General features: G+C 43.5%; 1 protein-coding gene across 6 annotated transcripts in view; it reads right to left on the reverse strand.

Moving 5' to 3' along the window:
* Nucleotides 1–26,317, reverse strand: part of MEGF11 (multiple EGF like domains 11) — a 252,056-nt gene that overhangs the window by 29,780 nt on the left and 195,959 nt on the right. For all 6 annotated transcript variants that reach the window (XM_039723396.1, XM_039723398.1, XM_039723397.1 and 3 more), the window contains 5 exons: nt 21,421–21,541; nt 19,873–20,036; nt 19,366–19,468; nt 5,545–5,691; nt 2,874–3,008 (listed from right to left, as the gene is read on the reverse strand). In XM_039723396.1, coding sequence (XP_039579330.1) covers nt 2,874–3,008; nt 5,545–5,691; nt 19,366–19,468; nt 19,873–20,036; nt 21,421–21,541 — 670 coding nt within the window. The remainder of the gene's footprint in view (nt 1–2,873; nt 3,009–5,544; nt 5,692–19,365; nt 19,469–19,872; nt 20,037–21,420; nt 21,542–26,317) is intronic.

Genomic DNA, 26,317 nt, shown 5'->3' on the forward strand with positions numbered 1-26,317 from the left:
TGAGTAGCAGCCACAAGGGAGTGGCTGGGACTGATCTGGTTTCCAAGGATTTTATCTATATTTATATTTATGTATGTTATATATCTGTTTGACTAAGAGCTGTTTAACAAATGTGCTGCATCCCAACAACATCAGCACCTCTCCCTGTGTATCCACCTAAGTGAAGTTGGAAGAAAAGAAACTCTCAATTTTTTTCCAGAGTCATCTTCTCACATCCTAAGCACAGTGACAGGAAACTAATAGACATGTAGATCTTCAACCTCCCACCAAATTATTGGAAATCTTTAACGTTAAAGTTGATGGAAAGCTCTGCTCAGTAACGAATGAAATGTTTCATTTCTGGGCTCTTATTGGCTGTGTTCCCTGACAAAAACAGATGTATTTTCAAAACAAGATAAAACATACAGTCCATCTTTGCAAAGAGTGTAACAAATGGAACTGGACTTGGATCCTGGTAAATAATAGCGATGTCAAAAAAGTGATTAAGGCACTTCCCTGAATTATGCAGCTGTTTCACCACTCCAGCCTCTCTCACTTTCTCAAAAGTAGTCTCTGCAGGTGACCTCAATCTATCCTGACTGTGAATCAGCCACAGATTGAAATCCTGAGCTGTGATTCATTGGCTTTTATATAATATGCCATCCTCTGCTCTTACAACAGCAGAGTATTGTTTTCTGCTTGTTTTTCTATAGACTATGGACTTATCTGTAGGAGTGGATAAAGTTGGGTTTGGCTTTCACACTGTGTGCTAAACAGAACTGTTCCTAAATGAAAAGAGATAAAACTAAACACAATACACAGCCAGGATGGAAAAAATACACAAAGAGAGAAGGAAAACAGAACCCTCCTGTCATAGACAGCAAAAACTGAACTGATCTGCCAGCCCAGGCTCCTGGACAGGCTACACCATTATTCCCTTCCAACCCTGCATGAAGCAGCTCCAGGCACTGTTTTATGGCATCTTTGAGATGGAGATGGGCAACAGCACCTCGATGAAGGTTTTTGGGATGTACAAAAATGGAATTCTCTAAGGACTTCCTTTGAAGAGGAGCTGATTTGTTCTGCACCATGGAATACTGATGGATCAGGGCAAGCTCTGTGATCCCAACAGAGCTGCTGGCAAAGGGACCAGGTCACACTTTGGTGCACACAGGCAGAGCTGGCAGAAGGGTTCTCTCCACAGGAGCTCCCCTTGTCTCTGGGAAATGGGATGATGCTCTCTGGAATGTCAGCACAGAGGGATGACAAAATGGTTCCTCTCCCTAATTTAAACAACCTGGCTGTGGACTGACAAAGAGATTTTTGTGAAGATGTGAGATCCCATTTTTTGAGACTTTTAAAATGTCTCAATCATTTTTAGAGAGCTGTAAAACAAGGCCTAATGCTGCTTTTTTCAGCAGCAGCCTGACTGTACAACACAGATTGGGATGTTAATTAGCTGGGAAAGCTCTGAAGTGGGACTCACAAAGTCCCTGTGGGATGTCAGGTGTGTTCTAGCAGTGATAACAAGTTATTATCAACCCATCTCGCTCTGGGATTGTGAAAGATATTCACAAAACAGCTGTTTAGTTGTTTGTAGCTTGGAATCCTTGGCACAACTGTGCAGTTTTGGGGGTTACACAGCTCCTCACATGCACATACTGCTGGTGGAAGAATGTTCCTGCTGCCAATGGCACAAGGAAATGAAAATTCCAAAGTGAAATCTTCATTTTACATTTTTCTAATGGAAAATTAATTAGCATTTTTCTTTCTACAAAATAAAGTTACATGTTAACTCATTATGACAAACTGCAACACAAATTGATTTTAATTAGGACATGAATATTTTAAGATTAATTTGCTAGATAGATCAACATTTCAAAGTAAAACCAGAAGTGCTGAACATCTGAGCAAAAATAAAATACTTTTCTTAAGAGGATAATTAGACCTGCTTACGCTTTGAAATCTGGCTAACTTTTCACATAAAATGGACAAATTCACTGAAATACGTTCATTTTAATAAATTAATTGGTGTAATGTTTAGTTGACTATACTGCACGGGAAAAAAAAAACCAACCATGGTTATACTTAATCTCTGTTTAATGATTTTGGGTAACTGCTGCCTGCAATCCCATCTTACTGAAAAGCAGGTCACTGAAAGTGTCATTCAGTTTTGGCAGGAATGGTGACTTCACAGGGACAGTGGCCACTACAAATCACTGCTTTTAAATATCTCTGTAGAAAATACCCACTGCAGGATGCAGCACCTGAGAGTGCAGAAGGCTCAGGGATTTTGTGGGGTTTTTTAGGATGAAAATGACACCTGGAGTTAAATGTGGAACTCTGAAAGGTACAGAAAGGTGATGGGTGTTTGGGGGAGCTGAAGCTCATCTTAACATGTGAAAATGAACTCACTTCTCTGCCTCACTGCAAACTTTGCTGTCTCCTGCCCTTGTGTCCATGGTTCTAGCCATTCCCAGCCAGGTCCTGCACAGTGCCAATGAGGTTTTGTGCACAACTGGGTGATTGGGATTGTTCACCTGAGCTGGCCTTTCCTTAACCAGTACCTCCCTGTCCTGCTGCAAAGATCACAGGAAGGTGCTATCAACATTCAGGTGAGGACAGGCTGAGCAGCAAGAAAAATGAAGCCATTGGCTGCTGATGTATTTACAGCAGGTGTCTCATTCCACAGTCATTTCAATCCAGTGTGGCAGAGCTGCTTTATTTATGAAACCAGGAGCACATCGTATTTCCAAGAGGGTGACTGAGTACCTGTTTGCATTTTCCCTCTGAAGGAAAGATTTTCTCGGGATCTAAAGTGCTGAAACCCGTGCAAAAGGCAGGAAGCATGGGATGGGAGTGGCTGCAGAGGTGCCCAGGAGGGGAGGCAGTACCTTGGTTGCAGAGGGGGCCGGAGAAGCCGGGCAGGCAGTCGCAGTGGCCGGACACGTGGTGACAGGGACCATTGCTGTGCACGCACTGGGGACACGGCTGGCTGCAGTGGTGTCCGTAAAACCCGGGTGGGCAAACTGAAAACAGAGCAAACCAAGCTGTCACAGGTTTTCCAAGGTTTTCTCACCACTCAGAGCTTGAGAATTCTCTGTCTGTCTTAATCCCAAACCAATAGTTCTTCATTTATCAAGCACAATTTTGTGGACAGCTGAAATGATGAAGCCTGTTGGATTGTTCCATGTCTTATAAAGTGCAGGCTCTGGGTAAAACTGCTCCCGTGTTCAAACATTCCCACCTTCCTTCCTCATGGAAATCCTTGGCTATTTAATACCACAGCAGAGTTCTCAGCAGCCTCTGTCTCTCAGGACACTCATTTGAGTCTCTCTAACCTGGACTCTTTGACAAAACAGGAGTTTAAGATGTTTGACACCTCACAGCAGATATGGTTAATAACACACATTCCAAAGATTTTAGGATAGATAGGAAAAGAAACACTGGCATACATGTACAAACAACAGAAACTCAGAAAGAAATGGAAATTGAGTCAAGAAATCAGGGAAGGTGTATTAGGAAACAAATACAACTATGCCAAAAGCTGATTTCCAAACCTATCTGGTGCAATGCCTATGCTCAGCTGGGGCAGTCATTTTATACATTTCATGGGAGGAGCAACAGCCATCAAGTGATGAACAGAATCCAATAATGGTAATTGTGTAACACCATACAAAATCACCTGATTTGAATCAGTAATCACATCAGATAGCTAAGTAAACTTGTAATGAAATGTGTGCTTATTTGCCTAAAACCTGGATTGAAATGATTATGGAATTTGTACATCAGTTATAGAATCAGGATTATGGCTCAGCATCTCTTCTAAAAGCAGATTTTTGCTTCTAAGAGCATGTAGAGTGAAAAGCATCCACTGTCCAAACATTCACTGCAATAGATAACACAAAGAAATGTTAAATTGCAGTAAGTGACAGTAAAAATAACTTTATATGTTTTTATTTTTACTCCTGTTATTCTCTGTTCTATAGTTCTGGCTCAGTGGTTACTAAATCATGTCTGTTCTATTTTTCCAGCAAATGAGAATTTTCTCATGGACTGTATGTTCTCAGAGGGTGTCAGGCTCTTACCCCACTGCACATTTCCAGCTGGAGCTTAGCTGACAGGTTGGTTGATGATGCAGTAGCTATAAAACAACCTGGATCATTCCTGGAGACATTTCTGCAGGCTTAAGAGCACTAAACCATCCCAGTGTCTCATGTAATCCTGATTACACAGACAGAACAAGTTGGCTGAGTATCATCTTCAGTATCATCCTCAGCTCTGCTCTGTAATAAAACAGCCTAAATCCTGTTTCTAAATGAATTTCTAAGAGAAAAATGTGGATGATTTTGAGAACAAGATTAGCAGGGTCTTCTGTTCACCAGGTATTCTTCAGCCTGAACACCAGAAAACAGCTGAAGCAAGCTGGATTCCCAGGCCAAATACTACAGAGGCAATAGCAGAGGCATGCACAGGATCCCTCTACTGTCACCCCAGTGGGGAGGAAAATTTCTCCTCATAGATCCTTAGCAAACATCCTCAGGGAGCAGCCTGGCTCCTGGGCTTGCAAACTGGGCACAAGGTTTGCTCTTGTAGCCTACATGCCAACAGCTGATAGAACTAAGCTGGGCTTTTTTTCATCTCAGAAAGGTCAGAAACTATTAACTTCTGGAAGTTTTGCACTCTTAAGGTTTCAAATTTGTAAAACATTTTCTTCCTCATCTCCCTGAAGCTCTGAGCTCCACATTTTAGCCTTGGACAGAAGTTTTACAGCTACACAGATATGCTGAAGCACCTGGAAATTGGGGTTTATAATGGAAATGCTTATAGGCCATTAACTACAGCAGTGCTAGAGGTCATCGTTATAATGGCTTTAAATAAAGACTGTCAGCTACAAATTATTTTTAGAGATGAGTGTGTTCTAGTGTCAAGTGTAACTGGTGAAATCAAAGGGGATATATGAACTGGGCATGCAGAATGTCTTACAGCAAGAAGAAGAAGAAATGCTGAGCAGAAAAGAAAGACAAATCCATTTGTTTACATGGGAAGATGGTTGGTGTAGTTTGGATCAGTGATTTAGGGTCCCTGTGGGGCAAATGCAGCTTCCCAGATAAAGCAAATGAGAGGACTTTTATCTGCTTGGTACATTTTAATATGTAGCAGCAGAGCATCAAACAGGAGCTATTTTGGGCTGCTGTGTTTCTTTTTCTGGAATACAAGAAAACACTGCCTTGTTATTTTGATGCCAATGCTCATCCACTTGTCATTATATGCTGGGTGGTGGCTGACTGTTTAACAGGTCTGACTTCACTGCAAATCTGTGTCCTGCCAGCTTTGTTTGAAAAGGTGCTGCTCCTCCTTCCAGGTCACCTGTGACCTCCAGGTGTGATCAGAAGAAGGCACAGCTCAGTGCAGGAGAGTTCTTGATGAAGGAGCATTTTCCAGGCTCTTTTGCCCTTAGGAAGTCATGAGCTAAAGCAGCTCAGAAGCTGTGGATTTGTCTGTCTGGTGTCATAAAGGAGCATTTCCACCTGCCTTGCTTCTGCCAGCTATGGAAAATCTTACTTCTCTGGCACAAGGGCCCTCTGTATCCCGGTGCACAGTCACAGGTTCCATCCTCAGGGGAGCAGGATCCCCCGTTCTCACAGCTGCAGGAGATGGAGCAGTTGGGTCCCCAGCGGCCCTGGGTGCAGATGTTGTCACAGTGGATGCCTAAGGACACAAAGCCACATGTTAGGCTTCCCACAACTCTTACTCTGCTCATTGATCAAAGAAATTCTTGGTTGGACTGATGCCTCACAGTCCCTCAGAGCCAGCAAGAGAGTCTGGGAAGGAAACAGCTCCTCTTTTATCTGCTTAATAAAGTGAAAATTAAGAAAATGCCAGAGAGGTGAATTCTGTAGGTGTTGCTGGGCGCCTGTTCAGTCCTCAGCACCATTAAAGAAACTCTGCATGTCATCCAAGAGATGAAGGTCAGGAATTGCTTTAAAGTCACAAAATAGCTGAAATAACTGGTCTGGAAATAGGCAGTTGATTGAAGGCTGATTACTTACCTGTTGTGAATTGGACGGCCATAAAAAGAAAAATCAGGATTTTGCAAAAACATGTTCAGTATTTGGATTCTTGAACACAAGTAAATTAAACCCTATTTTGTGTTCTGTTCCCTTCCTGGCTCAAACCCCTGTGCTCTGGTGTTTTGTGCACATACCCCACATCCACCCAGAGCTCCCCGGTTCTGTGTGAATGAACTGAGTTCTGATCCAGCAAGTGGCCATATGTGAGCACAGGCTGAGCATTTGCATGTTAAATGGAGACTGAGACCTGCCAATCCAGCTCCCAGTGCTTCCCAGGGTGCTTGTTTGATATTTATTTTTATGAAGAGCAAAGCTTGGAAACACTGAAAGGAGCACAGAGCCAGGAAACTTAACACAAAGCTTCTGGCATGGTTTCAACTGGCTTTGTTTAAACTGGTGACTTTTAAAAACAACCTTGTGCCATGGCTTGTCACATATAAATGTGATTGAAGGAGCTGATCCTGCACACCGCGTCTGAGAGGCTCTCACTCCACAGGGATAAGGCAGTACCAATACCTGCAATTAGCAGGGCTATTTGCATGATCAAGGACTCCTTGGATGGGTTTGCAGAATCATGAACTAAGAGGGACACTGAGCAGTGCCAGCTGCAGGGAGTGGCACTGGCAGGAGCATAAAAAACCAGCAGAAATGGATCAGAGACTGGCTTGGAAATTTTTCATAGAACATGACCCCAGTGGGAGCCTGGCCCTGAGACTGGGAGGTACCCACACACCCCACTGGGCTTCCATCCCCAACCTGAGACATTCTTTCCTATCTCTGACCTGAGATGTCCTTTACCATTCCAACCTGAGATGTTCTTTATCACCCATGCACATGTCCCATTGCACAATGGGATCAAAGCAGCCCAGGGGTTGGATTAGTGCAGCTCTCTGCACAAACACAATCCCAATCATTTCCTCCACCTCTGATAACTTCATCTGGATGCTGCAGGTAATGCACTGCATTTGGGGAGCTGTGATCTGTACGGTCACCAAACTGAGCATTATTAAATCAGCTGAAAGTCATTATAAATACACTTACAGTGCAGTTTCAAGTTGGTTTTATAAATCTCTGAAGTTAACACAGTAAAAAATACTGCAGAGCCAAAATTTCCCTATTCTGAAGATTAATCATACAATTATAATGTCCCTTCCTAGAAAATCTTAACCAAGTCTGGCAAAAGCACAGTTTGAAATGTGATTTCTAGTAATACATGTTCTTAGCATTATTTATAAAGAGGCATGGACCATTCTGTACAGCTTAATAAAAACCACATTAAAATACAGTAAAAACTTAATACAAGCTCAATTCCTTCATATCCAAGTAAATAAATCTGTAAAAAGGGACTGTGAAAAGAGACAAGGAGCATTTGTATTAGTAAAATAAAGAAAAACTATTATTTTAAGAAACTATTTTAAAGTCTTCCTTGCTCCCTTTGAAATCAAATATATCCTTGGATTACTTAAACAAGTGCTTTCTGTGTGCATTTATGTCTTTTACCACAGTGCTCTGTAATTAAAAAGTCAGAAAATAAATTGTAAATAAATAAACAAATAAATAAATGTATTTTGTATTTATAAATACATATATATGATCATTTATAGCCTTGAGTCTCAGTGTGAGCTCCCTGAACTGAAATTCAGACACAAACACAGAAAAATGTGCATTTTTCCTCCTGATCGCAGCATTAAAACTACAATTCTGTCATTGTGGATGGGCTATTTATAAACAGGGACAATTAAACAGCATTATTTCTTGTCTCTTTTGACAAAGTTTGGGAAGAATGACACTGACTCTTTTCTTGTGCAAGGTACCTGAATTTGAATGCCAGGGCTGTTCCTGCAGCAGCAAAGCCCTTCCTTTGGTAATGAGTAATGAGGGATGTCTTCCCTCTGCTAACGAAGGCAATGAGTCATTGTGGAGCTGATTGTTGTAGCAAAAGGGAAAGGGGGAAAAGGAAACTTTCCAGAAGCCACTGGCACCCATTACAGCCCTTATTTATTTGTACATTTCCAGAGATGGTGCCGCAATCAGGTTTTATTACTTTTTATTACTCCAAGTTAATTCTCATGGAAGACTTCATTTTTGAAGGTTCCTACACGCATTGAATTGCAAATATAAATGAGAAGTTAAAATTGCATCTGGACATGCAAGTCTTATGGAATTGTGCTGGAAAAAGCACCTTAATTTTACAATTCCCTAGCCTGACAGCGTGTGAAGGGGGAGTCCATCCCTCCCAGCTACTTTACAGTCAGAGTCAGTGAAGCAGCAAGATTCTGTAATGTAAAACTTTAATATTTATTTAGGAACTTGCTGATGAACATTTCTGATAAGCAATTAGTTTTCAATTTCCAGAACTACAAAAAGTGCTGAAGTTGACACACCTCTGTACTACCTCGCGTTACAACCACAGATTCCTAATTTATGAACAAAGTCCTGGTTTCACATGCATGGTGTGGAAATTAGAAAGACAACTATCAGAAGCCCTTGAAGCTGCAGGAAGCAGTTCTATACATAAACTCTATTGCCTGGATACCAGGGAATTATCTGCCAGCCTGAGGCTGTGGTTCACAATTGCAGACACTGGTATAAAATTACACTTCCAAGACCTTTTTAAACAATGTTCCGGGGGTGAATTGTAAATGAAATCCACATAACTTATAAAATTGTAGTTATCCACTGGACATGGGCAAAAGATCTGCACTTTTGCAGTAAGGCAGAGCCCACTGTGGCTTTAATTCAGTCTGTGAAACAGCAGCCACAAACTCTCCATGGCCCAGCAGGGATTTGGGGTATTGGATTTCTGCAAGCACTGGCTGCTTTCCAGTGGGATTCCCTTTGGACTGCTCTGTACATGGCATTTAGCTGACAGTCCCAGGAGTGGCTTCACTCCCTTTTCCCCACACCAACCTCCTTTGCACACATGGAGAGAAGGAAAACCAGCCCTAAGGGCCTGAATTACTGTGGAAAACACAAACTGGGCTGAACTCAGCCCACCAGAGCAGTCACAACTGCACTGTTCCAAGGGACAACCACACAGGAGAGCTGCTCCAAAATCCTGCCCCTCCAGGACAATTTCCTACCACGTGTCCAAGCAGCTGCTGGCTGGGACATGGGGAATATCTGGGGTAACTCAGCCCAGACTTCCCAAAGGTGAAGCCTTTGGTTGGGCAGGGATCTTCCAATGTGGAGCTGCAGACAATCCTGATAAAGGAAAACAGCAGGGAGAGAGGTGGAGGAGGAAGAGAATCCTGGAATCTCAGAAAGGTTTGGATCAGAAGGGACCATAAAGCTCCTCTTGTCCCAGCCCCTGCCATGGCAGGGACACCTCCCGTTACCCCAGGCTGCTCCAAGCCCTGTCCAGCCTGGCCTTGGACATTCCAGGGATCCAGGGGCAGCCCCAGCTGCTCCGGGCTCTCTGTGCCTCACCATCCTCACAGGGAAGAATTCCTTCCCAATATTCCATCTAACCCTGCCCTCTGGCAGTAGGAATCTGTTGATAGAAACCTGTGTCTGTCTTACATGGAGCAGTTTCAAGTTTGACCAGATGCAGTCCTTTTATACAAATTTACAAATCAACTGTGATGGATTAATCCAACATCCACACAAGCATCAGGAAAAGGAGCAAGAAAAAGAAGAAGAAAAAACCCCTCAAGCCACACAACTGGGATGTGAGGCATCTATTGAAGAGCTCCTTCACAGGCTGCTTCCGTTAATAATCTTCAGTGGCTTCAAGAAAGTTTGTCAAAGTAATGCAGATTTAGTGCTGCCCATAACTACATCATGCTGAAGGACTTTGGAGGGTAAAATTCCTGAAAGCCAGACATAAGCAGAACTCCCTTTTTTCCCTCTCCAGCTTCTGCAGTTGCACTCCTGCTTGGGGATTACGTCTCTGGCTCTTAATAAAGCTGCCATTGTTTCTCTGCAGTGTCTCTGGATAGTTGGAAACTAATACTCCAAACACAATAAAAGAGCAAAAATGGATGGAATAAATGAGAACCAGTGGCCTGGTTTTGACCACTGCTATCCCCCTGACAGTAGCCTCTGCACACTGCCCAGCATCTAATTATTTTTCAGGGATGTAGGAATTTGATAAATTATAGGATGTAGTTCCCTCCCCCCCACATACTTTAATTTTACATCTACCAGTGTATAACTGTAATTATTTCTCTGAATAAGATCTTCAGCTTTTTTTTCCCCCTCAATAGTCCCAATCTAAAGACAGATGCAACATCAATTAGGAATGACAGGAATGATTTCAGCAGACATTTGAATCCAACACAAACATTGTGCTCTCCTCCACCTGTCTTTCAACATGACATGAAGTCATAATAATCTCTTATTTCTGGCACTTGAATAGCTTTGGAAAGTGCTGCTTTTATGCAAAAATAGGCACTGGATTTATGCAGGCAGTGCTGTGGAGGTTTGGTGAGTCACGCTTGGCTTGCTGGGGAGTGCTGGTGGCTCGTGTCTGTGGCAGGGTGGATCCCAGTGGTGGCTGTACCTGCTGACAGGGCACCCAGCCCAGCACACCCCTCCAGCTGGTGCTGCAAGGCTGGCTGGGCTGGGAAGGTGTGGGCAGGGGCCAGCAGGGAGTTGCAGGACTGGGAACAGGTCTGGGAATGTCTCAGTGGGTGTGACCCTGGGGTGGGCACCCTCCCTCTGGTGTCTATTCACCTGCAGTGATCCCATTGGCAGCATCACCCACCCAGCCCAGGCAGCTGTGCCAGGGGCAAAGCCAGAGGCCACCCAGGTCACCCTGAATCCTGCCCTGGCCTCCTGATTTGTACATTTATTTTTGATAATGACTTCTATAATCACACATTCGTGTTTTCTTTAACCTTATTCTCTTGTCTTTCCCCGATACTCTCATTGCTGTTACACTTCTGTAATAAATTCTATTTAAATTCTACACTTCTATAAATTCTGTTTAAATTGTATTTGATGTTAGGTCCATGTGCTTTCCTAAGCAGAGACTCTTCTGCTGCTTCTAAAAGGTAAAAGACAATTCACTAAGAGCACAAGGAAGAACTGTCCAAGCTGTGGATCAGCTGCTCGGAGGGGCTATCACAGAGCACCAACAAGAGTTCACAGAGAATTCTTGATGCTTTTCTAGCACTTTTTGCATCTTTGTATCTATTCCTACCTGCAGCAAACCCTGAAGTATTTGACTCAGAGCCAGTCAGAAGCACCACAGCATAATTCCTGACAGCTCAGCATTTAAGAATGCTGAAGAATGAGAAAATCAGTGTGGGGAGGGCAGCAGATAGAAGAAAACATAAAGGGATCTCTCATAAAATTAAATGGAAACATTAAGAATTGATGGCTGCTCATCTAGTCTGCAAATAAGCTATTTTTGTTTTTATATAGTGAAACTACTCAGCAGAGAACAGCAGCCACACTCACATTATCTATGAACTTCTGTGGTCTTCTCAAATGCTTTTTTTCACTGATTTTTATTCCAAATTGGTGCCATGGAGCCCTTCCTTCTCTTGCTGAGCATCATCCACCAGTGGATTCAGAGGGGCAACTCCTGAGTGTAACAGCCCATCAGTCTAAATGAAAGCTCCATGATCTGGTCCTAAATAATGAAGAATAAGCCCTTCTCTGAAGCCAGTGAAAAATTCTAAATTGTCCCTTCTCTCATCTGTGCAGGGGCGATTTATGCACCCATTAATGTAAGTGTTTTTCTGCAAGTAATACACTTAGAGCCTAATGCACCTCTGTGGAGCTCTAATCCTACCCCTAGTTTTAATTATCTAGAGAAATCTCCAGGTATGAATCACCCAGTCTGGGGAATTTATGCAATAAAAGCTTTTGAGGCAAGAGACCTACCTCACAAGAAATTAGGTAAGTCAAAATGTTTGCTAAAATAAAGGATGATCTGGCTGCCTTTGCTCCAGGGTATTCTCCAGGGTGCACTCCTGCAGGGGAAGAGTTGCCCTGAGCAGGCAGGGCAGACCTGCAGAAAATGGGGCTAAAAGGAGTCAAGCCCTACACAGCCCTGCTTCATCTTCAGACCTTTCCTACTGCTCAAATGCTGGGAAAAGTTTCAGGCCAGGAGGGAAGAGAAAGCTGGGGAAGATCTGAGCAGACCATCAACATGCAAACAGGAGAAACTGGTAACTGGGAAAAGCTGGATTGTTTTCCTGCTGGAAATGGTCGAGCTCCTGAACTAAACCATGAGTGAAGAACAGCCAAGCAAGAGCTGGGGCATAACCAAAGCCTTTTGTGGCCAATGATGTTGAAATTCCACCCTTTCTCCTTGGTGTGGGAGGGGAAGGAAAGTGGTTACGACATTTTTCACTGCAAACTCTTTCAGTAATAACATAATGTGTCATAGAATCATGGCTGGTTTGGGATGGAAGGGACATTAAAGCTCATCCCATTCCACCCCTGCCATGGCAGGGACACCTTCCCCTGTCCCAGGCTGCTCCAAGCCCTGTCCTTGGGCACTGCCAGGGATCCAGGGGCAGCCACAGCTGCTCTGGGCACCTGTGCCAGGGTCTCACCCCCACAGGGAAGGCAGCATAAAGAATATTTCTACTTCTTCTCCTATCCAATCTAACCCTATTCTCTGTCAGTGTGAAGCCATTCCACCCTTACCTGTCACTACCTGCTCTTGTAAATAGTCTCTCTCCACTATATAAATATATAAATATATATACACACCTCATTTTAGCTTGCAGGCTGTTTGCTGAGCACTCTTCCTCTCCTCCTTTCACACCCAGCATGCCAACAGCCAGGATTTAGTCTGCTGAAATGTGCACAAATAATTTTTCCCCACTTCTCGCCCACATTTATTTATAGGTGACTATTGTACACACAGCCAGGCTTATATATAGAATGTGTCTACATTAAAATGGAAAAGGGTTGGGTACCTCTAACGTCAAGTCTCATGTTTTTAAAGCCCATTAAATTAGCATCACCCAGGATGCCATCCAAGCTCTATCTTCTCTCAGAAATTTAAAAGCTGTCCTTTATTAAGCAAAATTAAACCCAAAAATAAATACAAAGATAAACAAACTTGTATATCTTCTGTGTTTATAAGATTATTACCGCAATGATTTGCATACATGCTGAAGTTTAGCAGTAGCCTTACTGCAGCTGCTAATTATAGTCTGAGGGTCTGATCCAACTCCTACTGAAGGAGTGGCAAAAATCCAACTGATTTCACCAAAGGTGAAATAGATACAAAATCTGTCACAGGACAAACACAACCAAACCCCACTCAAATGAAAATTAGGAGCTCCCCAGACACCTGCCAAGGAAGGCACAGACATAATTAATGTCAGGACATCAATGAAATCTTTGATATAACTTCAGAATTCATATTTTTGAAAATTAGCCCTACATCAGCAGGAACCATCCTTAAAGGTTCCTGTCAAAGAGAGAATTTTTAAGTACAGCCTGACATTAAAATCTTATCAACTCACTTGAAATTAAGTCAATGAAAAATTAAAGCTAATTTCTAATAAGCTTATCTTACATTCATAGACTAAAGGGCACTTGTAGAATCCAGAGAGTAAGCACACCTTTCATATGGAAAAGATTTTCACACTGGAAAGGCAGAGGCCAGGAGAGAGGCTAAAATGCACCATTTTAGACTGACTCTGGAAATTTCTAGTTTTCCTGTCCGTTTAAAGCTAATGTAAGGATACAGAATAATCACAGAAATAAATTATTAATTTTAAAATCTGGGATAAGACTGCCAGAAGTGATAAATGCAAAATACTGTGTAGATAATGGGACTAGACATCTAGAAAATGCATGTTTAATAGGAACTTACTATTGCTCCATTCTGGTATTTTAGGCTCTGTCTTACAAACCAATGGTACGAAACAATCTGATGGAAAAAAAAAGGCAACCCATGACACTGTGAATTCTAAACCACTCTGGATCTTTAGCTAAAAAGCTGCAGGTGCATGAAACAAGTCCTAGATTTTTTTTTTCTGGTTTTAAATAGGCATGGAAAACCAGCTCCCAGTTTTATCATCACATAGGTGAGGCTGATCTATTAATGACAAGAGAATTATTTAGGCTTCAACCCAGTACAGCTGAGGACAGGATCTGACCCTAAGATTATAAATTTGATACAGCTGCAATGAAAGAAAAGTCATATTAGTTCAAACAAAATACATTGTATGGAAAGGGTGGGTTTTTTCCTTCAAGGATTTTTCACCTCCTTGCAAAGAACTAGAGAAAGTGAAGTTAAAAATACCTTAGAGCTCCCCCTCAAGTGGTCAGTGCTCCTTTAAAATTCAAAAAGGCTTTCCCTTGAGTAACAGACTTATCAGTTTTCCTGAATTAATGTGTCCACAGGAGGCACGAAACATGTTTCTGTGTTTGAGTGACAGTGCAGATGTCACTGCCAGCCTGCAAATGTTCCCAGCCCTGCAGCCTGGTCCCTTGGAGCTGCCCTGGTTGTGCCCAGCAGCACCTCCTGACCCATCCCTCCCTCCCACCCCACAGGTGGAAATCCTGCAGCTCCAGACTGCCACAGGCACGGTGCTGGAGCTGGACACGAGCAGAGAGCAGCAGGGGCTGCGTTCTGGCAACGTGGGAAAGTTATTGAGGCTGTAAAGGACAGTGAAAACTGTATTTTGATTTTCTCTGTAACAGCAAAGAGAGAGGCTGCTCTTATGAGCCAGGAATGAAGCCTGAAGGTGTAAAGCACCAAGGTAATAAGATGTTTGTTCCTCAGCAGCATGCATCATTTGCATACCTGTGTTTGCCATCCTGATTAATTAAGGAAAATCTATATGGGCTTCTTTTATGATTAACTATGGGATGCACACTTTTATGTCTTCCATCTCATATCTACAGCACCAGGGAAATTTTCCCCACACATCTCTGGGATGTTAAAATATAGTGAATAAACTTTGGCTTCGGGTACTGAGAGAAGCCTCTGGGTACCCCAGCTCAGTGGGGAGCTGAGATACCATCACCACAGCAGCTCTGCAAAACCAGAGCACCACACAGGAAAAAAGGCAGAACACGATGCAGATAAGACAGCATTTCAGATTAAAGGAATTCAGATAAACAGGATTTTAACTGACCTTAGCATTTAGAGGAGTGGAAAAGATCCCCCTGCAGATCACTTCCCATTTAAACCCAGTGTAAGAGCTGAAAGGGTAACAAAACACACACTGCCACAATTAACCTGGAGCAATTGGCTCATCCTGGGGAGGAGCAGATCTCAGCATGAGGAGCAGCCAGGCCTGTGCCTCTGCCTCTGGGGTCAGTCTGGGAGTGGGAAAATGGATGGACTCGGGGCTTGGGGGCAGGATGGGCAACACCTGGGTCTGTCTTCCCAGGGAGCCTCACCTGGCTCTGATCAAGCACCTCCAGAAATCAGAGGACAGGCCAGCAGCTCTAATTTAATTTTTGAGGGATTACTGAGGGAAGGAGCTACAGGCTACACAGTTTCAAGCAGCTGGAATCTGTGAGGAAGCCATTTCTGGTACAAAACCTGCTGCCAGCAGCTGCCTGAGGTGGCACCAAGCTGAGGGGGTTGAAGTTCACCCTGCATCCCACAGGGCTTGGCTGGAGCTGTCATCTGCAGAGCCTCAGCATTACAATTGCACAGCAGCACTGTCACCCAGCAAGGCCACCAGGCAGCTGGTCCTTTCCTGTCCACTTCAGGTTATAGTAATTAAGAGGAGCCTAACTGAAATTTATAACCTTGTCACTTGAGCATGCAGGACAGGAGATAGCACCTTGGACAGATGAGACTCATCCTGGAGGCAGCTGGTCCTTTCCTGTCCACTTCAGGTTATAGTAATTAAGAGGAGCCTAACTGAAACTTTTTAACCTTTTCACTTGAGCATCCAAGAGAGGAGGTTGCACCTGGCACAGATGAGACTCATCCTGCTTCTCCAGGACCTGCTTGTTTATGAAGGATTTCCAGGAGCTGCTCTGCCATGCAGCATTTCTGTGTTCCATTCCCTCTGTGGATTCAGTGGGTGCAGGATCCCTAATTAACCAAATGTAATTAGCACTGAGCATTTTCATTTCTACCTGAGTGCACATAAAATAAGACCTCTTCCACAAAGGTCTGGTGTGTGGGGAGCCCTAAGGACCTGTGGACACAGAGAGCTGCAAGCACAGAAGTGTCTGTACCTAAAATGCACAGCAAAGTGGAGAAAGAGAACCTTATTAATCCTTAAAAAACAGCCTGAGCAATCAAGAGTCAGTCCTGTGAGAGCAAGACTTTTCCTTTTTAACCCAGCAGTAGATATGAGCACCTCTTGTTTGGATTTCCAGGGTACTATTTGTATATATGAAGTTACATGTTCCAGCCTGGAGACTCCATCCAGTGCAGGCTGAGCCCTCAGTGTCACTGCATCCCACATTTCCCTCTTGTGGAGGGAAATTCAGCTCTGCATGGCACCAGCAGGTCACAGATCTGATTTTGCCCAATATTTCAACAAGTTTCACTTTGTTTTTACCACATGAGAGCATTTGCCAATGTAGTTTTGGGCTTCTGTTCTTGCTGAGCTATCTCCAAAGCCATGGGTGGCACCAGGTGCCACTTGGCTGGTGACTGGCAGCAGTGACACCAGGTACAAGCATGCCCAGAGCTGATCCAGCCTCTGGCTGCAATTCCCCACGGAGCTGACAGGGAGGGGATGAGCATGGCTCGAGCAGCTTGCTGCCTCTGTGCTTATTTATGCACCCAGCTGGTTTGCACAGCTTTGTGATCTCCTGCTTGAGATGTGGGGATCTCTTCATCATCTTCCCATCTGCCAGGGACACTCAGCTCCGAAAATTACCTTCCCCCAGCTGGTATCCACAGAAGGTCATTGTCCTGAATAATAGTCTTGGGTGGCAGTCAGGACATAATAAAAGGATGGTAGAGTGCTATTACTTTACATTGTATGCTACTCTGGACATGACTTTTCCTTCTTTTGCCAGTCCTCCTCCATGCTCTTACCATCTATCAGTCCCTGAAGGTTTATATCAGTAACAACTTGAAACCACTTTAAAGAAAATGGGTTCAATCTTCCCCTTGATCTTTACATAAAACACAGACATCAAGAGGGAGTCCCACGTCTGGGATGAACATACAGAATATGCTGTTTCAGATGAAGTTTTGTGGCTATTAGGATCAGAAAGCCACGTGAATTCTCTGTTTGGTGTGAGTGGGCAGGAGAACCCTCAGAAGTTCCATGATCCTGAACTTTTCTGATATTTTTCAGGCCATGCCTAATTAGTACCAAAATCAGAAAGCAAAAATTTCAGCCTGAATTATTTATCACCTCATATTAATAAAATGCACCGCAATACACATCACGGCCCAGTTCACAACAACTGCAGATAAGATTAATCTTTCACTGATGCCATACTCCTTAATATGAAAATATAATTATCTAGCTGAAGAGTTTCTTAAATGACATACTTTCAAACTGGTAGGAGCAGAATTTATCCTTGTGTCTGGTGCCAAGCCAGGTGGAAAAAACATTGGAACAGAATTGACAAAACATGTGTTGGTTCTGTCTATCATAAACATTTCCACCTTACAGAGCCCTGTCACCATTTCAACTCCAACCTGGTCTCAAATATGGATATAATATTTTCCTCCCTCAAATGTGATCCTGAAGAGAATTCCAAAACTGCAGAGTGGATACACTGACGGATAAAGTGTTTAGGCTGCAGCAAACCCCCTCCAAGTTAAGATACACTTACCTTGCTCAATATGGAAATTAAAAGAAGGACATCAGAAATTATTCTTACCTTTAATTAATTAGTATCTGCATTTGATGTCCATTTACAGATGTGCATGGGAGTAAGCACAAAGTATTTGCTGCAAATGCCTTTGAGGAAAAGCCACACCTTCAGTCTGCAGTGCCTGCAAAGGTCAGTCCCTGCAGTTTCCTCTGGAACGCTACATCCAGAAGATGTGTAATAAACTTTTAGAGTAGGTATATATAAGAATCTCTCTTCAAATTACTCTAATTTTAAAAGGCATTTTTTCCCTTGAAGAAGCTCACAGTGACTACAGGAAAATCTGCCAGCTGTTTCTCTGCTGATCATCAATAATGAACAGTAGAGTTTTAAAGCCTGATAGATGGATACATTGATGGCAAGGAGGTTCAGAGGAAGATAAATGCTGCCCAGCCAGTGAGGAAGGCAAGAGAATGAAGGAGGGGATGCAAGTGAGCTTATAAAATGGATTTTCTTGGGGGGGAAATGTCCTTTTCAGGGTTACATGCCCAGTATCTTAGAAGTAGCTTTGTTTTATACAACATGCAAAACAGTATTTTTACTTTTAGTCAATTCTTTAAAGATAATTTCCATTGTATGTTTTAGGCATAATTTCATTGCTTTTGCTTCATGCTCCTGGGAGCTGGGCTGCTGTGGGATGTCCTGTCCATCAGAAACATAAGGCTTGTGTTGGTTTAAGGCATAAATCAATGGGAAAGGTGACACTATCCTAAATGCTGGCTGTCTGATCAGCCTGCCTTGCTCCATGCATCCTTCCAATATATACTTGTTTGAAAAACAATTAAATTTTCCAAATGACTTGCTGTTAATATAAATGCATTTTGACTGTCAGTGGTTCTGCAGTATATGGAACATAACTTTATTTCCACCCAGGGCCTCAACAGAGAGCAGAGAGAGATTAACCAGGATTTTAGGCAGCAAAGTGTGAAATGGTTGGGTCAATAACTTGCCCCCTACTGCTGTCAAAAGCTGGAAAGGGAGCATCAGTGTGGAGTCAAGTGCAGGTCTAATTGTGCTGAGAACTCCAGCCTGGACTCTCCAACTTCACTGAATATTCCTCTCTGTTGCTGTGTAATCACAACAGCTCTGTCAAACCAGCATTAATCTGCTCTCTGCAGCTACCCTGTGACAAGAACCATTGGAAAATGGGGAAATTCAGAGTTTTGTATGTTGGAGCAGCTGTAATGACTCATCAGAAATGCCCTGTCTGCATCCCAGGTCTGATGGTCCTGGGATTCACCATCCCACAACTGCACCCCTTTGGAAAGGGCAGTTCAAGGAGAAAAACTCTGCAGGATTATGGATGATCTGCATCCCTCCTGAGGATGCTTTTACAGAAGGCTAACATCTGGCTGCAGGTTTGGAGCCATCTTCAACTCATCTGAATACAAATTGAATGAATGCCAATTATTGTCACCATCACGAGTGATTTAAATATGGGCAAGTTCAGCTGATCTTGTCTCAATCTATTATTTAGAAATTTGCAGTCACAAGTCCAGGGCTATAACTGATGCAACAGCAAAGCAAAACAAACCCCCCAAACCCCAAAATGACCCAGGTTTTCCACAGGAATTGCTGGTTTTACCTGTCCAGCCTGCCAGGCAGCAGCAGTAGCCGGTGACAGGGTCACACCCATCCGCGTGGTTGCAGTCACAACGCTCACTGCAATTAAGGCCATATGTTCCATCCTTCAAGAACAGAAATAAAAAAGCCTCTCACTGATCAGCTTTTTGTTCTGAAATGTGCAAAATCATCTATCATGTCCCTCTTAATGCTGAGTTGCATTTTTTAAATTAACATACAGAGAAGACAGAAACTCAGTGCCTAATGTTTCTATACAGAACCAAATGAGGAATCACTTTAAAAAATGACATTCAAGAAACTGCAGATAACACAGCAATAGCTCTGATAAAATACAATGCAAAGTATAATACATCCAGTTGACTGCTAGAACCCCAATCTGTTATTTACACTTGATTTCCTCAGACATCACAGACAAATTGAGATCCTCCCCTGCTCTCTGTTCAGCAGAGCTATGGGGACTGTGATTTAAGGTGGTGGAAGACCACCCCAAATTGTTATCTGCACTCACAGGACAAGGCTGGTCACAGAACTCCCCCTGCCATCCTGGGGAGCAGAGGCAGAAGCCATCAGCTGGCCTGCAGGATGCTCCATTGCTGCAGGAACACGTCTGGTTACAGTTCAGACCCCAGCTTCCACTTGAACAGGGAATAGAGCAATCCACTCCTTGCCACCCTAAGGAAACGGGAGAGAAACAGCATCTGGGATGTTTTCATGAAAACATCAAGACAGGCAGCTGGCAAGCTGCAGCTCTTTGTTTCTAGGAGCAGTTTCTTGGTGTAGATGAACACTAACTTGGGGTCAAAGACTGACCCTTTCATTGTGACTTTGCAGCTCCATCTCCCAACATCTCTACCCACAGATGGAGGTGTCACAGCCTTGGCTGTAACCAGATTTAGGTGTGTGATGCCTTTCTGGGATCTGCTGGGCAGTCCTTGTCTGTCAGCCTGGAGACCTTCTGACCTACAGGACTGCAAGAACTTTTCATGTGATGCTGCCTGTTTCTTACCTCTTTTTTTTCTTTTTTTTGAGAGTGCTATTTAATCTAAAGCAGCTACTACACCTAAAAAAAGACCAATGCCATAATTTCTAGCCATTAAGGCTCAAATCTTAACTACCAGGAGCACAATGACTTTCATTACACTGCAGCTCTGTGTCATGGAGTTGAGCAGTAACTCATGGTTTATACACCCTCATTAAATGGGGTTCTTCAGTGATCCATTAATTCATGTTTGAAATGCCAGATTTTATGTTATTTGCCTCACTTCTGTTTTAGGGCTTATGTATGTGGTACAGGTGTAGCTCATGTTGGGATTTTGAGGGAACAGAAGAGCCATTGTTCCATGAAGTGAAGGAATTCTCAGGTGGTTACTGGATCCATGGGATGTGCTCACCACTGCGTCCAGGAGGGAATTATGGACACATGTGGGAAGAAAATATGTCAGTCACCTTGGAGCAGGCAAGACTTCTTATTTCCCCAAATAAATGAGAGCCACATCCTGAACCCTGTGCTAGCTCAGGAGACAGAGGACACTGGCACAAGGCCGGGGTGTCACCATGCCAGGGACAGGATAATGAGCAGCTGAGGATGGCAGCAAGGGCAGAGATCCAGGAGCCCAGGACACCAGGAATGAGACCAGCCCAAGGTGGAGATGGGCAGGCAGGAGTCAGGTCAAGGCTGGTGGGGATGACCAAGGCCAGGCACAGCCCAGTGCTAGGGGCTACAGGGCACACAGGCAGGAAGCTGCCCCCACTCCTGTGCCCAGTGGCTTTGGAATCTGGGAGAAAAGAGCAGCCAAGGCCTAAAAACCCAGCAGCCAGAGGATTGTTCTGCATTTCCCCTAGAGATGAGCAGTGTTTCTGCCCTCACACTCAGTTCTGTGACAGGTTTCTGCAGCAGAGCAGAGAAGTCTGGCCCCTGGCTTGCAGTCCAGCCCCTGTTAAGCTGGGATACATGGGAGGACAAGAAAACAGTGAAGTTCCTGACTGCACAGCTGTGCCACTTTCACAGAGGACAGGCATTGATTGCAGAGACCCGTTAAATGTGAATTTTGTTTACCTTCTTTGCAGTAGCACAGCCCATCCACAGGGGAACAAGTGCCATTGTTCTTGCAGTTACAGACCGACGAGCAGTTGGTTCCGTAGGTCCCTGCCATGCAGGGAATGGTGCAGTCGTCTCCCTGCAACCCAGAAAAGTCAGAGTCAGCTGAAGGAATCTGGCATGCAGGAAACTCCCAGCTCGGCACAGGGAAGCTTTCTCTCTCTGAACAGTGAGCAGTGTTGTGAGTTGATTGCTGAGTCTTCAGCACTTGAGCAGTCACCGCTGCTTCCCATGATTATGATGCAATTAGTGCTTTGATTGACTTGGAGGAAAGGGACAAGTTTCTGGCATTCATTCAGCAGGAGGTGGGGAAGTTACAAAAACAAACCTCCTAGAGCAGATGTTAGATCATTAAGCAAAACATCACTTACGAAGCACTAATCACAAAATATACAGTCTGAAACCGTGCAGAGATTGCTCTGCGGTTCTTGGAAAATATATTCTAAGAATAGGGTTGTTAAAAACCTAAAGGATCTCGTACGTGCTCGTCTTCCACAGGTTGGCAGAGAGGAAAACGACATGGCAGGTGCATCAGACCTTTTTGATGCGTAGCTGGTACCTGCATTTGTTTTCAATTAATTTGCATGAGATTGTGACTTTAGGAAGAAGGCAGACCAGGAGTGATGTGTGTGTCAGAGACAGGAGGCACACAGCAGAACACAGAAATGTGGTTTCTGTCCTATTTCTGCTCTAGGTGTGGGCAAAGGGAGGGAAAGGAGAATAATTACTTATAATTTACAGAAATATAGAATGCTGTAACACTGCATTCTGGTGTGCTGCATGCACTGATCAGCTTGTGTGGTTGAAAAGATAGAGGCTTCACAGAGGATAGACACAGATCTTACTAATACTGTTCATCTGATACAACAAGGGAATTAAAATGTGAGCACAATAAGGTTTAAAGCAATTGTGGTCTAACCTCACTAATTGAGGTTTAAGCCTTAGTAAACTTACTGAGTCCCACAGCTGGGTCTACACATTAACATATACAAGATATTTTGGCTTCCTTTTCCTCTGTGTGTAATCCTGACTTTCACATTGCAAATTAGCTCCTAAATTTACTACTTCAGTGAGTCAAACTTAAATAATTTAGTTCTATGCCAGGGAAAGTGAACCTACTACAAGTTAAAAAGTAACTGCATTGCATGGTGTGACCTGTGCCATAGCTCAGGGGAAAAGATATTGGTCAAAATGTATTTTTGCAGGTGAGAGGATTCACTGTTAGATAGGAAGATTCATTTATCAGGAGTGAAATGTGCACCGTGTCAGCTTCCCTATGCTGTGACAAGTACCTCCAGGAGCCTGTATATCACACAGCAGACACCCAGACAGCACAAGGAAATATGAACAGATTTCTGAGCACCATAAACCCCCATCTGCTTTGCTGGAGCAGTTCTGCCTCACACCAGTGTGACTCATCCTATTTTATTTCCTATCTTTTAGGAAAACTTTGTCTCAGAAGGAAGGAAAGGAAACAGTTAACTGTTCACAAGTACATCCTGAAAGCTTCTGATTTTTGAGTGAAGGCACTGTTTGTAAAAGATGCTATCTTTGACCTTGGTGGAGTAAAACAAGTGCCCCTGCAAAGGCCTGGCAGGAAAAGATGCTGCCTTGACAGGCAGCAAATCCAAAGCAGGCTGCCCCTCATTACCCTGCCAGCATGCCTATGGAATGAGCTCCAGGAACCCGGGCTGGCAGAGGGGCATTCAGTCTCCACGCCTAATCAATCCTCTGCCTTTCTCCTGTGTGTGACAATTAGACAGCCAATTAGTGCCACTTAGGAACCCTTATCCTGTGTGAACGAAACTCCCAACTCATTTCATGTACTACACAGAACTGCTGGTACTGCTAATAATTTCTATGACAACTGACCTTATCTGGATTTGAACTAGTGATCCAGAAGGAAAAGAAAATTCCTTTGAAAAGGAAAGGGGAGCAGTGTGATGTGGAGTTCAAATACCCCATGGGGAGTCACATTCACTAACCACAGAACCACAGAATCATCAGGGTTAGGAGAGAGTGAAGATCATCCAGTCCCACCATCAATCACCCCAAAACCACATTCCCACATCCTGACACCTCTGAAACACCATCTGGGCCAGGGCTGGAGGCAGCAGGAGGATTCCCAGTGTCTCAGCTGATGTTCTGTGACCACAGAGCAGCTGGTGTTGGGGGCAGTGCTCCCTGGCCAGGCACAACTGGACTGCATTCACTGATTTTCTGTAATCACTTTGTATTATCCCAAAGAAAAGGGATACAACTCCCTGAAAAGGGGTTGTAGTGAGGTGGGTGTCAGTCTCTTCTCTCAGGTAACAAGTGACAGGATAATTAAGTGATGAAATGGCCTCAAGTTGCACCAGGGGAGGTTTAGAATGGATATTAGGGAAAATTTCTTCACAGGAGGAGCTGTCCAGCATTGGAATAGGCTGCCCAGGGAAGTGGGGGAATCACCTTTCCTGAAATCTTTACAAACATTTGGATGTGTCACTTGAGGACATGATGTAGTGGTGAACACAGTGGTGGTGCTGGTTGATGGTTGGACTTGGTGATCTTTGAGGCCTTCTCCAACCTTAAATATTCTGTGATTCTCACAAGGTGACCATCAGGCTGTTTATTCCAAGCCTTTGAGTGTTGGCATTTGCTTTAATGTGCTTGGCTTTATGGACTGACAGAGCTGGGCATTCTGGCTGCCCACTATCCACTCATGTACTTTGCAAACAAACCTTAACTGAAAAAAAATACCTGGTTTAATGAGATTTCTATCCCCAGGTTTGACAAGTGAGACCTTCAGAGCTCTCTGAGTGACAACTGCCAAATACACTTAACTTCTTAATTACATAAGAGGAAAATGCACTTGAACTATAGCACTGGCTCTAAGATTTTATTAATTATAAATGCACACCTTGTTATTAACATTTTGAACTTGATTTGGGAGAATGACCTCTGAAATGAAATGCATTCAGGTACTGTTAAAGATATGTAAATTCCACCTCCCTCTCACCACCTGCCCGAGTGGATAATGCTGCAGTGTATGCATCCAGCTGTTAATGAGTTATATATTCTAATAAACTGATTTCAAATTGTGTGTGTTGAATCTTCACTCTTGCAATATGGTACTTTATATTTCTATCCTATTTAGCAAAATTAATCAACAGCTGTGCTCCTTATGTTGATTATTCTTTTTTTTTTTCTATTAAGATTGGGAGGTTAATGAGGATAGTGCAATGCCTGGATGTGGTATCCATGCTAGGAAGGAGTAGCTAATTCAATCAAACATATACCCCTGGAAATGTTAAAGCTATTTTAGGAAATTGAGCTATAAATAACTTGGTATTTTCCATCTCTATGTTCCAAATCAGAATGACCCATATGGACATCATAAACTTTCAGAGGTGCTTCATTTTCAATATTTTCACTTAGAAGTGCCAGTTTATCAAAATATCCCCCCAAATCTATCCACTGGGTTATTTCGAATTTCAGGGGTCAAATCTGACTTTAACATAAACAATGGAAAAATTCTTTAGGGAATGTAGGGTGTGGGAAATGCCCTGTTTTATGTGGAGCAGCAAATTCCTGCTCTCTGCTCTGCATCACCCCAGCCTGGGAGAGGCCACCTCAGTGCCACCAAGGACAGGGTGTCACACACTTCACCCCTGCTCAGAAATTACCACTGAGCCTCTTCTTGTTTGAAATCCAGGCCTAAGGGGAGCACCCCAACATGGCAAAGATAGAGGAGGGAAGCTACAATTCCTGGGACCCTAAAAGTCCCCTTGAAATCAGAATGGATGGTGGCAGTGACCTCAGCAGCCCCACCCATGACTTTCCATGCCTATAAACACTTCAGAAACTCCCATTTTTGCTGGAACTGACAGCCCTTCCCAGCACCCTGAGAGCTTTGGGCATCCAGTTGTTGTTATGGTTAATTCTCCCCCATGGATTGAGGGTGAGGTCCAAGGAACCAAACCCCATTAATAACTCAGGCTGCCAGCTCACATCCATCAGCATCAAATATTAATGGACTCCGAGGGCCACAGCATCCATCTTTCTAGATGGCAGTCAATAATCTGTCTTGTTTCTGTTCAGGGAGAGGGGAAGATTTTCCTCCACCAAAATTATTATTGTTCAATATTAGTAGAGCTTAAAGACACATTGCTGCCTTAGGTGTTGGCTATGTTAACAAGCTCTGGCTGCTTCATTTTCCCTGGATTAATGTTACCCTAACAGGTTACATTTCTTGTTTCTTTTAAAAATGCATTCCTGCTATAAGCAGTGATCAACTCCCTTAAAAATCCTTTTCTGGTGATCAATACACAAATTTGTATTTATTCCTGTGCATTTTGGATTAGGACTTCAAGTCTGAGAAATGCATTTTGAAAGGGGGGAAAAAAAAAGGGTATCCCAGACCATAAAGACAGTTAATAACCTAGCATTGGTCAACAACATCCAGCAAAGTTTGCATCCACACCTGGTCTGTCACAAAGTTTGCTATTTAAGGATGTGAAATCAAGGATTTCAGAAGTAGCTACAATCTACAGGAATACAATTCCCTTGGAGGGCTGAAGTCTGGTTCCACTGAACTCAGTGGCAAAACAGAAAATCAATTTTCAAGGCTTCCGCAATGCAGAAGAGGAACAGGATGTTATTGAACCTGGCCTCAAGTTTGCATGACAAAGACCTGGGTGACAGCTTTGCTCTGCAGGTTTAATCTGCCAGGTGCTGAAATTCCTCAACTCCCACAGGTTACTGGGGGCGACTGACAGCGCTGAAAGGCAAAATATTGGAACCTTTGGTAATCTGCAGAGGGAATCTGCTAATCAGAGATTTCTAACACCCCATCTGATCCCTCCCTCGCCAG

Source organism: Passer montanus, unplaced genomic scaffold (genome assembly GCF_014805655.1).
Source record: "Passer montanus isolate IOZ18808 unplaced genomic scaffold, ASM1480565v1 scaffold5, whole genome shotgun sequence".
Classification (NCBI taxonomy): domain Eukaryota; kingdom Metazoa; phylum Chordata; class Aves; order Passeriformes; family Passeridae; genus Passer; species Passer montanus.